Here is a 15,700-nt window from a genome sequence, read left to right on the forward strand (position 1 = left end):
AAAGCTGAGAGAGAAAGCTTTGAACGAGGGAGGAAGGAAGAAGATCAAAATTGGTACCTTTGCAGTGTGAACCAATGATTGAGGATTGGAGGATGCAGCTTATGATATGGGGATTTTATTTATTGATTGGCTTCGTAACAAGAACTGACGAAGGAGGGCGGTATGGGAAAAGGAGTGCTCTTGGAGTTCAGAGTGAATGCAGTAAAAAACTTGAGATCAAAAGACTCCTGTGCAAAGTTGATAAATTTTAGTCTCATGGAGAGATGTCATTTCTCTAAAACCATATTAAAAAATATAGTTTGTAAGAAAAAAAGAAATAAAAGTTTGAACAGAATATGAAAAATATATTAATTTCAATGAAAACAAAGAAATTATTTACAAAAGTAATAACATGACTTATATAATCAACTAATTTTTTATTTGACATGATTATTAACTAATTGCTATACTTTTCACATTAACAAAGGTTTTAACTTTATTCTCCCTTTCATTTTATTCTTCAATGATTGTACTTTTCCTTCTCAAAATAACTTATTGGACTTCTTTTTTTCAAATTTTCAGCCTCCATCCTTCGGCAAACAAAATTTCTTCAAATATAAAGAAGAGATATTTTAGAAAAAAAAATAACAATAGAGGGGTTTAAAATGTTAAAAAAAGGTCAGCACTGCATTTGGCGATAAGATTGAAAGAATTTAGAATCACAGTCATTGCGAACAAGTAGAAGAGGATTCCAGGAAACTAGTGTTTTTCTTTTCAATTTTAAGGAGCATATTGAATACCAACAAAATAATGGCCGAAACGAAGTTGAGTATAAAGGACCAAAGATGGTCACTCCATGGAATGACTGCTCTAGTGACCGGAGGCACCCGAGGCATAGGGTTTGTTGTTTCATAATATCCAATTAATTGATGCGTGGCTTTGCTTTTACTTTCTTCAACATTTCCTCATTTTTATTTTTCTTAATGAATAAGGTATGCCATTGTAGAAGAATTAGAAGAATTTGGGGCAGCTGTTCATGTATGTGCACGTACTCAAGATGATGTTAATAAATGTTTGGAAGAGTGGAAAAGCAAGGGACTTAATGTGACAGGTTCAGTATGTGATATACTATACTGCGACCAACGTAAAAGATTAATGGAAACTGTTTCCTCCATTTTTCACGGAAAGCTCAACATTCTAGTAAGACTCAACTGCATAAGCCTTTTAGTTGTTGTTTCTTTACATGATTGGTATCTGTTTAATTTACTCATGTCGACTAATATTGTGGACTCGCGATTTAAGCAGGGTTTAAGACTTTCAACCCCTCCTTATCGACTGGGTTGTTTAGTGAAATCTTCCATAAGATAACCTAACTATATCATTAATTATAACAAGAACCCTTCATACATTTTGTAATTATTTTTTATATTATTATAACTGAGTTGATTTATAAGTGTTTCTCTTTTAGGTTAACAATGCTGCTACAATTAAATCGAAGAAAATAATAGATCACACACTTGAAGATATAACAGCTATAATGGGAACTAATTTCGAGTCTTCATATCATTTGTGTCAACTAGCACACCCACTTCTGAAAAACTCTGGATATGGGAGCATAGTGTTCCTTTCATCCATTGCAGGTTTAAAAGCTTTTCCTGTTATATCTTCATATGCAGCCTCTAAAGGTATGTTTACTTTTCTTCCTATCGCAGCATTGTGTACCTATCTAACTTGATGAATTTGAGTCTGGAGCCATAAATAAATTTTACTATCTGAAATGAATATATAATTCTGCACAGGAGCCATAAATCAATTCACTAAGAACATAGCATTGGAATGGGCAAGGGATAACATGCGAGCAAATGCTGTAGCACCTGGACCTGTTATGACCACACTTTTGGAGTCATACGTGGTATGTCTTCGGATTCCGAGTTAATTCCCTATTGTTGACAAAATATATATATTAATTCTTCATTGTATTGGAGGTGGAAGGATATGCATCAAAATCCTAACTATCTATTATTTCATAATCATGTTTAGTCATCTAGCTTGATCGTTACTGTTAAGTTAGCATTTGCTCGTAATATTAATATTAAGAATTTTGTTAACTCTAACTTTATTTAATATCGAGCATAAACATTTAAAAATGTGATTTTATTAACTTTAGTCTTAAGTATTTAAAAATAGTAATTTTCTATTAAAACTAATATTTATTACATTTTTTATTTTCAAGACAATAAATAATTTTTTAATAAAATTATTATTTTTAATTGTTTATTCTTAAATTTAAAGAATGAAATTAAGTTTCTATTAAAAATATATTTATTATATTAAAGATATAAAAGTATGATGATGTTTCTTTTATAATTATTTCAATTCAATATAAGAATAAAGTTAATAATTTTTAATATTAATGATAACTGGTCTCTTATATTTAGGATTCTTGTGAAGGGAATGAGACTGTGGATATTGCAGTGTCTCAAGCACCCGTGAATCGCTTGGGAGAGCCGAAAGAGATATCAGCATTAGTAGCTTTTCTTTGCCTTCCGGCAGCATCGTTCATCACTGGACAGGTTATAGCCGTTGATGGTGGTTACACTTCCTAAATTGCTATTAGTGATTCAGAGATCAAGAATGAGCAACTCTACTGTATAAACTCCTCTACTTTGTCTAGTATTTTTCTACGGTTTAGTCTCGTGTCTTTTTGCCAAACTTTCCCCTAATCAAACGATTCTTAATTATCTTCTCAACTGTTTTATCTTTTCTTTTAAATGAAACGCTAGTTTCCTTATGAATCAAGTTGTGATTAACTCTTGTGAAAGTCAACATCTTTTCACTTTTCATTTTTGTAAAGTAAATATATACTTTGATTGCTGAAAGTCATTTTTTTTACTCATTAAAAATCAATATTGATGATATTTTAAGACTAACTAGTTTTTAAAAAATAAAATAATATTATAAATTATTACGGAAACACATTTATGTTTATATGTAAAATTAACTATACTTACTTATTATAATATATATCTATAATAAAATTTATGATTATTAAGATTTAAATATTTAGTTATATATAATATTAATTAGTAACGTAGATGTTATGTTAAAAAAATATATACATAAAAAGTTAGTGATAGAAATGAATAAAATAAATATGATAAATAGAAAAAAATCAATTTTAATAAAAAAATTAAATATAAAAGAATTAAAAAATAATTAGAATCACCAAAAATAAAAAAAATAATTTTTTTAATTAACTGAAGATGTTTAAGTTCTTAAATTTTGAGCGTATACACGTAACTAGGAGCAAGAATTATTAATATGTTAGTCAGTCTAGATAGATGCATCATAATGATTTAGCAATTTATTTCTTTTAAAATAAATATTATTTTCATCATTTACTTTATATTAAAGAAATTAATTTAGATAAGATACTTTATTGATTTTATATTTTTAAAAATAGAATATATGAGTTATGATAACAATGTTTTTTAAGTTAAATATTTTTCATTATTTATCTTATCATAAGATATTTTACTTTAAAAAAATTAATTTAAATAAGACGTTTTGTTAATTTTTAATTAAAAAATTCGGATGTCTAAGTGTGATAACTTGACAATTTCAATTCTTTTTAAAAATTAAATATTTATTTATTATTTATTTTTCATTTATTATGTAAAAGAGTTTAATTTAGGTAAGAAACTTTGCTAATTCCACGCCATTAAATGGAGTTGCAACAACTTAATAATTCTGACTTCTTTTAAAAGTTAAACAATTCTTTTATTATTTCTCTTATCATATATTATTTTATATTAAAGAAATTAATTTAGAATAATTAATTTGTCATTATTACGCTTTTAAATTTGGAGACTTGAGTTGTACCAATTTGACAATTTCAATTCCTTTTAAAAACTAAATTAGAATTAGAATCTAAATCATGTTTATATAAAATCTTTTAAATTCTAGTTATAAAATATATCAAATATACTATTTGAGTATGGATAGAGTTAGATTTTATAATACGTATACCTATAAAATATTTTGGGTTATTCAAAACACAATTCAAAAATCCTATCAATTACAAGTTTTTTTTTTGGATATTCACTGAATTTAAATTCAATTGTCTTCCCTCATATAAAGAAATAATAATTAAGTTGATAAATTTAATTGAAACAATGGTTTGATAAAGCGGGATTTAAATATAGTCTATACTTTTCTTTTCTTTTCCTCTTTACAAAATAGCTTATAAGACAAATAGTTTAAAGGCATAAAAACTTAAAAGATGAAAAATCTTTTTTTTTTTAAATAAAATGCTTAATAAGTATGACTTTTGTGTTAATTATCACAAAAATCAATAATAATTTATAATTAAATTGTTTTGTGAAAAATGATTATATTATCAGTTTATTTTAATTAATTCTTATATAAAATATATTTTACTATTATAAAATTAAATCCCAAATTTAGATTTTAATTATCTTGAAATATTTTAATTTTTATATTTTATAGCAGACCAAATAAAGGTGTAAGATAATTATAAGCTACTTCTCAACATTATATAAATATTACATTTTAAAAAGATTAAAAGCCTATATTTTGAAAAATAAAAAGCATATTTGGTAAAAGAAAAAAATATAAGAAATTGAGGAAACACTAATCAAAGTTCTTAAGCACTAATTAAGAAGCTAAAAAAGTTACAAATATTGTTAATGTTCTCTATGTATAACATTCAATGTTCTTTTACCATAAATTTTAATAAAAATGTATTTATGAAATTTTTGAACAATACCTTGCAGATACCGGTTAGTAAAAGTTTATATTCTTTAAGAAAATATGCCTTTAATTATTAGCCATCAATTACAAATAGATTTTTATGAAAATATTAATAATTTATAATATGTTTTTAATTTAAATAGTATTTTCATCATACACATAATATTTAAATAAAAAAATGAAGTTCCAGACAAAGAAAAGCATATAATTAAGTTGTTGGCTTGTCTAATCTATGTCCATGCGCTGAATCTGCCGATTGGTACAATAAGTGATTGACCTAAGGAAATATGAATTCGTTGGAAAGAGTTAAAAGTAACAGTTAGTTGATATAGCTATTTTGAGGCTTTTTTACGTTGAAAAAATCAAACGAATTTTTACAGTGTTTTTTTAATATAAAAATAATTTTAATTTAAAGTAAGTTTTACTCTGCAATAAGTAAGTATTGTCCTTAATATGAACAATACTGTCAACAAATATTATAAAAATTAGTATCGTATATCGTAAGCTGATATACTTTTGTGCTGTCATGTGTCACCCAAAAAAAGCATTATCTGTTTACCGACGTTTATAGCTTTTCAAAAAGAAAAGGGGCTGTGTGTGAAGGATCTGGATGTACTTTTGATCTTTGTTCCTTTCGGGAGTGTGCTAGAACTTTAAATAGGACTTATAGATGGTGTTTATTTTTGTTTTAATGAAAATGTAAAAAAAAATATTAATTATAGGCTGTAATTTGCAACAAAAAAAAAAAAGTGAGAGAATCTCGATTGTTCTAAACCAGATATTGAGACATAGGATTTTTGTATGAGACTAACAAAGTTGCGGATATTTTGGCATAGAAATTTGCACCAACTAATTGCATTATGTATGTTTTCGAGAAAATTATTTTAAGTATAGAATTTAAAAATATCATATATTAAAAATTTGAGATTTTAAAAAAATTATAAAATTATTATTTACAGTAAAAATTATACGTTGTAAACAAATAAATCTAAAAATTATTTAAAGATTAAATTTTAAATTTTCTTGAATTCTTTTAATTGTGTTGTTAAAACGTCATAAAGCACAAATTTAAATTGGAATAGTAGAACAATAAAATGGAAACAATATCAAACTAAGTATAAACAGGAAAAATACTAAACAAAAACATAATTATAGGAACAGAAAACATAAAATGAAACTAAAAACTGAAAACAAATTACAGAAAAGTAAACATACGACTTCAACACTAAACAACAACAATCGTGTGTCTCTGGGTAATTAATGATTGGTCTAGTGAAGAATTTAAGCATGCAGAGAGTTTTAGGTGCACAATCTGGATGCAAATAGTGACTTCAAACCTTATGATTTTCGTTGTGTATTTTTTTCTTTTTGGACTCCTTGTGTCTTGACCTTAGGATGGATTTCTTATGTTTTGGCAATTTCAAAGAAAACCTGTCAAAAAATTATCGTGGATTTAAAATAATTTTTCTTGTTATTTTGTGTTTTTGACCAGTTTTAAGAGAAATCTAGGAACTCATTTAGTTTCGTGGATGTATAATGATTTCTCTATCAGTCCCTATTTTTCGATCAGTTTTGGAAAAATTTGTGAGCTCATTTAGTTTTGTGAATTTAGAATATTTTTCCTGTTAATCTCTATTTTTTGACCAGTTTTGGTTATTTTCAGTTTAGGGACTTGAAAATTCTTAGAAACTCCTTGAAAGGCCATCCTTTTTTTGATAAAAAAAAAAATGAGTCTCTCTTAATATTCTATCAAAACTACTCAAAATATGATCTTTTTGATGAGACTCAATGCGATTCTCCAAATCTCTTCAAAATATAGCCTTTTATTCAACAAAGAATGAGACTCTTATAACCCTCCAAAACGTCTCAAAATGCAGCCTTCAACAAAGAATAAAGTTCTTCTGTCAGTCATCATAGAAATGAGTCGAAAGGTAGTTCCTTCGACAAGTTTTGGACTTATATTTTTACAGTATCTTAACTCATCATGGTGAAAGGACATATGATTCTTTTTGATTTTTTTAGTCGAAAGCTATGTTCATGCCACTGAATTTTAATGTGTTTTTCTCCTTAAAAAAATATAGTCTATTTCCTACCACAAAAGTTCAGTAGAGATACTATATAATTTAAAAAAATTTCCTTTCTCCAAACAAATATAAAACACAAAAATTATCAAGATAATTTATTAATTTAAACAAATTCTCGTAATTTTATAATTTTTTAAAACTATTTCATATGTATTATTTTTAAATACTACAAGTGAAAAAAAAAAGTTTTGGATCAATTTTCCCCTAAAGTTAATTTCAAATCCGTTGGTAAAAAATGTTTTGTATTTTGTATAAATGGTGCTTTTCTGTTTTTGGAGGATCGAGCAAGTTAGAAAGCAGAAAAATGGCAGAAACAAAGTTGAGCTGCTTGAAAGACCAGAGATGGTCACATTTTAAAACAAAAATAAACATTTAAAAAATTAAATTTTGAAGTTGAAGACCAGAAAAATAAACGTTTATACTTCATACATTACATTTTTATCTGGTCCAAAAATAAAAATGTAATGTATGAAGTATAATAAAAGTTTTAATTTTGAAGTTGAAGACTTAATTTAAACATTTAAAAAATTAAAGAAATTAAATATGAACAATTAAAAATAAAGAAATTAAAATTATAAATACGTTAAAGTATAAGAACAAAACATATAATTAAATCTAAATATTAATTAAATTTATAACATTTTAGTTAAAGATATGTTTTTAAAAATTAAATATATATTTATATATTTTTATAATAATCAAAATTATTATTATTATTATATATATATATATATATATATATATATATTCAATAATAATTAAATTAATGATTAAATCGTTGAAAGAGAGAGTATAAGAATTGGGTGGGGACTGGAGAGAGTTAAACGAAAGAATTGCTTGATACAGTGGGATCTAAAGATACTCTACAAAACAAATTATCAAATTGCAATTTAAAGTCACAATAAGTAAACATTTCTTTTAGAAGAAAATGCTTTATAAACTAATTTTATTTACTAATTTAATTAATATAAAAATTAAATAAATTATTGATATCGCCACTCACCAATAAAATCCAATAATCAAAGTCAGAACTATTTATGGCCGGTTTATTTTTACACGTTCGAGACCTCCATTGCACTGAAGCAAAAGCTTTTTGCTGTATAAAATCACTGTTTCTATACCTCAAAGTTGTAAAAGTAAAGTTTCAAATTTTTTAACAAAACACAGTGAGAAGTGATGATTGGGTGCAAGACGATAACTGTCCACGATTCTCATGCTACCACCACACAATCTTTCTCTTAAGTTTGTCAGATTATATCTTCATAGCTGAGGACCTTCGTTATTTGCATTTAGAAACACATACTCTTCCCCAATCGAGGACCGCCAAACCTGTCAGCTAGCGTTTTTCTTCTAAGAAAAGAAAAAAACTATTTTGTATAAATGGTGCCTTTCCGTTTTTAGAGGATCGAGCAAGTTAGAAAGCAGAAAAATGGCAGAAACAAAGTTGAGCTGCTTGAAAGACCAGAGATGGTCACTCCATGGCATGACGGCACTCGTCACAGGTGGCACCCGAGGCATAGGGTTCGTTCTCTAATGTCACTCTCATCTCTAATGTTAGGTTAATTTCTCATTACTATGATTATTATTGTTGTTGTTGTTAGGCACGCAATAGCAGAAGAGTTGGCAGAATTTGGGGCTTGTGTGCATATATGTTCCCGTAATCAACAAGACATCGACAAATGTTTAGACGAATGGAAGAGCAAAGGATTTCGCATGACGGGATCTGCGTGCGATGTGCTGTCTCGTGACCAACGTCAAAATTTAATCAAAACTGTTGCCTCAACCTTCCATGGAAAGTTAAACATTCTGGTATCATCCTTCTATGTTTTTAGATTACTTTTTTAAAACAATTTTATATTAATTTAATGGTTTTATTAATATCAGCTCTTAACATTAATTTTATGCATATAAGAGTGATAAGTGTTCATTAAAAATGTAAGTGTTTATTTTTTTTTTATCTTTATGTAATAATAACTTTTTTTAAAATAATTATAACTTTCAAATGCTTACAATTAGGCTTGAGAATTAATATTAATGTTTTTTAATTTAAATTTACAAATTCAACTTTGCTGTCAAGTGATTTATGTATATGATTTGGACAGTGCTGAAAAATATATATTTTTACAAGTGTAAATGGAAATAGAGCAATTATCTTTTGTGCCTAGTTTAAATTGTTAGTGTGTCTGCGTATTATTCACTATTAGATGGCAATTTTTAATTTGATTTGGCATTATCTAAACTAATACATAAATTACTTAATATTAGAGTGTGAAGTCTGTGCTGAGAAAAGAGATAAAGAGTAGGATTTTTTCCCTTAAATATGATAAAATTTTAAAAATATTATTAAAATAGAGTTTTTACAAAATATTTTGTGTCTGAAATAATTTTTACTACGTTCCTATGAGTATCGTTCTTTATTGGACCGACACTTTATTTTTTAATAATAAAAAAATAAATATTGATTATATAAATGCCAATATATAAAGGCTAACACTTATTTTTTTTATTATTAAAAAAATAATATTGATGAATTGAGTATCTTCAACGACACATCTTTCCTCTCACATTCATCATATTCATCTGACATAATAGCACATTAGCCACACTATTTTAGAACAGTCCCTTTGATATGTTAAAATGAAGAGGTTCTCTAAAATATTGTCTATAAAAATAATACGGATTTAGAGAGCTGTTTTTGTGATAAAGTGTTATTATATAATACACTTTTTTTAATCTTTATAATATTGTACATATAATAAATTTTTATTAAAAATTATAAAATTAAATATATACTAATAATATTAAATATTACAATTTTATTATATATATAATTTTCTATGATGTGAAATATTACATGTTAAAATATTTATACATAATATTATGCAGGTTTAAAAAATTGTTATATTCTGTGCTATTAATGATTCTGGCATTGAAACGGGAACTTTAGGAACCATTTCGGAACTTAACTTATCAAAGGTACTGTTGCGAAACAGTGTGACTAATGTGCCATTCTCTCATCTTATCTCAGCAGCGGTAACAATGAGTAGTTGTCCATAGCCGACTCATCAACGTTAATTTTTTATTATTAAAAAATAAGTATCAGCCTTTTATATAATCATAAAAAAAATAAATGTCAGCTTAATAAATGACGACACTAACAGCGACATGGCAAAAATCATCCTAAATCGAAAAAAAGTTTTGCAAAAAAGCTTATTTTGATATTTTTTTTTTAATTTACCATATTTAGGTAAAAAACTCTAAAGAGTATAAACATTATAACTGAAGTGAATAAAAACTTCGTAACGATGCATAACATCAATTAAACACTTAGCTTTTAAATTCTCCCATGTCATTACCTTAATCATGCATAAAAAATAAAAAAATTTATAAAGTGCACTTGTATTCCAGATGATGCTAAACTTTTTGAAACCATCACACCTTTATTAAATTCATACTATATCTTCAGCAGAGAAAACCAAAAATCCTTAGTTAATAAGGTTAATATGCCCCTTCTTAAAAAGCAATTTTCTATTAAGGAATAACTTTATTGTTTGGAAGCTACACACGAAATCTGGATAACTTTATTGTTTAGATGGATCTTTTCATAATTAGTTATCACCATTCAAAAGGTATCATTTTGATTAATTCTTCCCTAGGTATTTGTCCTTGAACCTTAACTATGAAAGGGACTTCTTGTCCATCCCAATTAGCAATAACAAATAAATAGTCATGAACACTTCTAGGTATTAGAAGATCATAGGTATGATTTTGCTGGTAGAGTATAATCTTTAAGTGGAACATTGTAATTTAAAAAGATTATTAGAACACTTCCAGTATAAAAGGTGGTTAATAAAGTAACAATTACTACATACTCATAATGGAGATAAATGATATTTAAAAGAGCTATTATAGTGGTTGGTATATTCTTTTTACCATGAAGAAACAAAACTAATCTTACAACTTCAAAATGCAAGGTTGTATATCCTTCATGCTTTGAAGACTCGGTGAACATTTTTGAAATCTCAAAATCTATGTATTGTTCTTGAAAAGTTGCTATAAGATCACACTGGTCCATTCTTGAAGATTGGACATATTCCTTAATAAAAGATTGCTTCTTAAGAATGAGCATATTAACCATATTATTTAGATATATTTCTTTGTGAAGACTTTATATGGCTTAATAAAGATGTAATGGTTTCAAAGAGTTTATCATCATCTGCGATGTAAGTGTAATCTATAAGGTTTTCTATTTTTTCATAGGCAATTTTTAGGATTTGGGATAATTACATGAGAGAATTTAGAAAAAGATAGAGTTAGCTATAAAAGAGTTAGGTGCTTGATTGGTGTTATCCATTATTTTGAAGTTCTTACTTTATTTATAATGTTCATATACCTTTTGTTTCTATTCTCATCAGAGACTTCAGACTTTGACACTAAGTAATTTATGTATTAGTTTTGATATTGTTGAAAAAAATGTAAATGAAAAATAGGAATTATTTTGTATGCTTAGAATAAATTGTTATATTTTTATTTTTTTTTGCATAATATACATTGTAACATGATAATTTTCATTTTCCAGTTGAGAAGTAACCAAATATTGTAGCTCTTCTGTTAAATTATATTCAAAATTAAGACTTTAACTTGCATGAAGGCAACCGACCATAATGATAATGTGAGAAAATCAGGTCTCTATTAAAAAAAACTTTGATATGCTGTGTTAAACATGCCTTTCAAATCGATCTCAAGCTGAATATTATTCTTGTGTTGCTCTTTCAAATCAATCACAAGCGAAAATTATTCTTTTGCCCTTCTCTAACATCTAAACGAAAAAAAACAAATATAAAACACATCTTTCAAATATTTTACATTTAAGAAATTAAATTCAATTAATGTGGATTGAAAATTCAAGTTTCTGCTATTAACCTAAATAAGGATGAACCTTCTTTTAATCAATTGCAAGTTTTGCCTCTAAATTGACTATAATTGACTTGGTAAATTATTTTTTGTAGGTAAACAATGCTGGAACAAGTACACATAAGAAAATTGTAGATTATACTGAAGAAGATTTGACAACAATCATGGGAACTAATTTTGAGTCTGGTTACCACTTGTGTCAACTAGCACACCCACTTCTGAAAACATCTGGATACGGAAGCATAGTTTTCATATCCTCTATTTCAGGATTGAAAGCTCTCCCTCTTTGTTCCATCTATGGAGCTTCCAGGGGTATGTTTTCTTATCTTTGTATACTTTACTAGAAACCTAGCATGTTCAATTGGAGTAGTGTAAGATAATGAATAAGAATATATAAAATTTAATTCAGGAGCTATGAATCAATTCACCAAAAATATAGCATTGGAATGGGCAAAAGATAATATTCGTGCAAATGTTGTGGCACCTGGAACTATTATGACCCGAAGTTTGGAGACATACATGTCGGTATGTAATGTTCATTAAAAGTTTATTCATTGCAAAGCATATCATAATTGATCTATAATTATTTTGTTAAGTTTAAATATACTTTTAGTACTCAAAATGTGACTTTTCCAATTTTAGTTACTATTTAAATTTTATTTCCTTTTAAATTTCTAATTCCTACACTTAACAAAAATACTATATTTTGTCCTTTTCTAAGAATTAACACGCATGATTTTTGCTATTTTAAAGACTGAAAACAAATAAAATATTAGCAGGGACTAGTTTCAAAAAATGTCATACAATTCAGAGAATGAAAACATTAATTATATAACTTTCATTTTAGATCGACTTGAATTTCATATTGGGTTACGTATATATATATATATATATATATATATATATATATATATATATATTTCTTTTTTCTTATATTCATCAATCTCTTCCTTTCTCATGTATGTGATGCTATTAATTGTGCTACTAACCTTTGTTCTTATTATAGAAATCTCCTGATCCTAATAATGTCTTGGATGGTATGATATCTCAAATACCAATTGGTCGTATAGGAGAACCAAGGGACATATCAACATTGGTTGCTTTTCTTTGTCTTTCAGCTGCTTCATATATCACTGGACAAATTATAACAGTCGATGGAGGTTTCACACTGTAAATTGTTATGCTGGAAAAATAAATTAAGTAAATGCTCAAAAAATAATTGCTGGATTGATTTGGTTTGTCATAAGCTCCAAAACTACTAATTATTATTAGTTGTTTCTTGTATTATGCTTATGGTATTTCAAGTGTTATGATTTTCTGCTATAACTTCTTTTTATTATTATTTTTCTCTAATTTCAAATGAATATATTGGTTCAATTTGGTTCATATGTGGCTAAAATTCACTGCTTTGGCTGCCACCTACTCTAACTCTTGCTTTGCGCTAACAATTTCTGTACCACATTTATCTAATTTACATGATTAATATGTAATATTTTAGCTTAAATAACTTTTAATTCATATATTGTAATGACTTTTTTATTTTGATCATTTTCATTAACGTCGTTTCTATTAAAAATAATTGACACATTATCTTTTAAGTACATTTAAAAAAAAAGAAAGAAAGAAAAATAATCTTTAAAATACTCACATTACACTACTGAGTATGCGCATCAATTAGTAGTGAAATGTTCCAACAGCTTAACTTTTGGTCTTGAGTCTTAGTGAATGCAACTACGTTAAATACTCAAAGGAAAAGTATTGTCGTCCACAGTGGTCTTATTCGGCTCGAACATGATTACCTTTAGTGAAAAACACTTGTGGTGTAAAGAAAATACTCACGTTATCATTTAAAGAGTCAGCAAAGACTAAAATAGTACAATTTTAAAAAAATAAAATAAACTTTAAAGGGAAAAAAAAATCAAAAAATAATAAAAATTAAAACACAGTTAAATCTAACATTATTCTTCTACAACTAGAGCATTGTCTTGGACAACAATTTTATATTGGTAGTTAACTATTCTTTTAAGATGAAGAATTTTTTTCCCTAAACCTTTTCTTCCTTACAAATTCACAAGGCCCCATATCAATCTCGAACAGGTTTATACCCTAGCTGAGTTTTGACGAGGAACACCAACGCAACAATACAAATGCAATAACAAACAATGTAGTGGAATCAATTCTTCCAACTTGTAAAAATCTATGAAGTGTAACAACAAATATTATAGTAACTAAAAAAATAAAATAAAAAATAAGCATTAAGTTATCTAACGTGAAAAATTTCCTTAATATGAGAGGTAAAAATGAGTCTTTTGGACCAGATAAGAGTACAAAAAAGTCACAAATTAATGCACAAACTATGTTTACAACCAGCTAATCAACTCTAACAATAAAACTTACAAAATAAGAATTAAGAAGATAAAAATACAAAAAAAAAAAAAGAGCTACTATATGAGCTCTAATATTTGCATCACATACCTCGTTTTAACGATCTAACCATTCAAAACAAAAAACATCATATCGTAAAATTGATGTTAATTTTTCAGTCTAATCCAATAGTGAACAACTTCTTAAATACAAATTTTTTGAGACTACTCTAAGTTTATACGAGAATGAATTTCTCTCTTCTCTACAATGGTGGTTGCTCTATCATTCTAATGACCTCTCTATTTCAACACTAAAGACTCATATCTATTTTTATAAGTGAGATAAAGTGAGTTACTCATTTTGAGCTTTTTTCTACATACGATAGGAGTTCAATACCTAACTTATCTCTCTCTTACAACTATGTGAAGATAATCGTCAATCTAATGATCTATGGTGGGAGTACTCATAAACTGGCTCAATTTATTAACCGAGTATGCGATACCAGTAGTTAAGAAATGAGTCACTCTTTATGTTAAGAAATTGTTAATCTAAGAGAGCTTTCTTTAATTCTATCATATCATATTCTTGGTACTTGTTTGAGTCTATATATTATTTTAGCAAGCTTCCAATAAGACCTATTAAAATTAACAAATCTCTCTAGTTGGTGCATATACATGGTTTCCTTCAAGTGAATTTAAGAAAGACACTATTAATGTCTAGCTGTTGTACATCCTAATTAAAATGGATAACAATTGTTAGAATGGTTCTTAGAATGCTATACTTGACCACATGAAATAAAGATTTTTTCAAAATCTAAACTAATAGTTTTTTAGTATCCTTTAGCAACCAATCTTGTCTTCTTTCCATGGCTCCATTTTATGTATATTTAGTTTTGAAGACTTACTTTGAGTTAATGACAGTTTCTTGTCCTTGATAAGGCGTCAAGGTCTGAGTGTCATTAGAAATTATTGCCTTAAAACTCTAAATTTATTACCTTTTTCCACTTGGACCTGTCTATAGCTTCTTTTGTTATTTCTGATTCTTTCTCATCTTCTTGCTTCTCAGTTGTTCCAATGTAGGGAAGTTTGGGGTTGCATATTTCTACTTTGCTTCTAGTGCACATTTTGTGAGTGTTTAGAAATGCTATTGGATTGATGTCTGTTGTTGCATGTTATGTGTTGGCTCTTACGGTGCTTGTTCTTCCTGTGTTCTCTTCAACACAAGGGATTGCCATTTCTCTGCAATTTAAGAGAACATAAGCAAGTGAGAATATTTGACTTGTAAGAATTGGATTGCTTTTAGAGCTTAGTAGACAAATGCCAAGTTAGAAAAAACTAACAAAATGTGAGAGAAATTATTTTTCATTAATTGTATATAAGACTTAAATATACATTTAAGTTCATGTAATTGTGTTGCTAATCTTTTATTATTATGCTATTAAAATACTATAATTACATAGCAATTAATCATATAAAATTTGTTATAATAATACAACAAATCCGTTGGAATAATAAACCAAATTATGCTGCTAAATGTTAGAATGTTGAGATTATCAAATATATTATTCTTTAACTGCGTTCATTCAA

The 15,700-nt window shown here is 27.0% G+C and overlaps 2 protein-coding genes across 7 annotated transcripts; both read left to right on the plus strand.

Moving 5' to 3' along the window:
- Positions 1-680: 680 nt before the first annotated feature.
- On the plus strand, positions 681-2,679 carry LOC113861609 (tropinone reductase homolog). Of its 4 annotated transcripts, none has more exons than XM_027494543.1 (5): positions 681-878; positions 972-1,179; positions 1,448-1,664; positions 1,779-1,891; positions 2,418-2,670. In XM_027494543.1, the coding sequence occupies exons 1-5, from the start codon at positions 790-792 to the stop codon at positions 2,583-2,585; spliced, it is 795 nt and encodes a 264-aa protein (XP_027350344.1). In that variant the 5' UTR covers positions 681-789; the 3' UTR covers positions 2,586-2,670. The 4 variants fall into 4 exon arrangements, with proteins under 4 accessions (XP_027350344.1, XP_027350346.1, XP_027350345.1 ...); XM_027494544.1 differs by having other exon boundaries at positions 770-878; positions 986-1,179; positions 2,418-2,678; XM_027494546.1 differs by lacking the exon at positions 681-878 and having other exon boundaries at positions 1,059-1,179; positions 1,599-1,664; positions 2,418-2,679.
- Positions 2,680-7,898: 5,219 nt separating this feature from the next.
- Positions 7,899-13,143, plus strand: LOC113861606 (tropinone reductase homolog At5g06060-like). 3 transcript variants are annotated; one of them, XM_027494539.1, is made up of 5 exons: positions 7,899-8,357; positions 8,438-8,645; positions 11,846-12,062; positions 12,160-12,275; positions 12,757-13,143. In XM_027494539.1, the coding sequence occupies exons 1-5, from the start codon at positions 8,266-8,268 to the stop codon at positions 12,922-12,924; spliced, it is 801 nt and encodes a 266-aa protein (XP_027350340.1). In that variant the 5' UTR covers positions 7,899-8,265; the 3' UTR covers positions 12,925-13,143. The 3 variants fall into 3 exon arrangements, with proteins under 3 accessions (XP_027350340.1, XP_027350342.1, XP_027350341.1); XM_027494541.1 differs by having other exon boundaries at positions 8,106-8,357; positions 12,869-13,134; XM_027494540.1 differs by having other exon boundaries at positions 8,106-8,338; positions 12,757-13,134.
- The last annotated feature ends 2,557 nt before the right edge of the window (positions 13,144-15,700 follow it).

Source organism: Abrus precatorius, unplaced genomic scaffold (genome assembly GCF_003935025.1).
Source record: "Abrus precatorius isolate BTA unplaced genomic scaffold, Abrus_2018 Scaffold3, whole genome shotgun sequence".
NCBI classification, from domain to species: domain Eukaryota; kingdom Viridiplantae; phylum Streptophyta; class Magnoliopsida; order Fabales; family Fabaceae; genus Abrus; species Abrus precatorius.

What these genes read in the sequence shown, in the direction of transcription:
- LOC113861609 (XM_027494543.1), top strand. Translation starts at nt 790, where the DNA reads ATGGCCGAAACGAAGTTGAGTATAAAGGACCAAAGATGGTCACTCCAT. An exon ending in GGAGGCACCCGAGGCATAGG is followed by an intron (nt 879 to 971) that starts GTTTGTTGTTTC and finishes TTAATGAATAAG; the next exon opens with GTATGCCATTGTAGAAGAAT. An exon ending in CACTTTTGGAGTCATACGTG is followed by an intron (nt 1,892 to 2,417) that starts GTATGTCTTCGG and finishes TCTTATATTTAG; the next exon opens with GATTCTTGTGAAGGGAATGA.
- LOC113861606 (XM_027494539.1), top strand. Translation starts at nt 8,266, where the DNA reads ATGGCAGAAACAAAGTTGAGCTGCTTGAAAGACCAGAGATGGTCACTC. An exon ending in GGTGGCACCCGAGGCATAGG is followed by an intron (nt 8,358 to 8,437) that starts GTTCGTTCTCTA and finishes TGTTGTTGTTAG; the next exon opens with GCACGCAATAGCAGAAGAGT. An exon ending in CATCTATGGAGCTTCCAGGG is followed by an intron (nt 12,063 to 12,159) that starts GTATGTTTTCTT and finishes AATTTAATTCAG; the next exon opens with GAGCTATGAATCAATTCACC.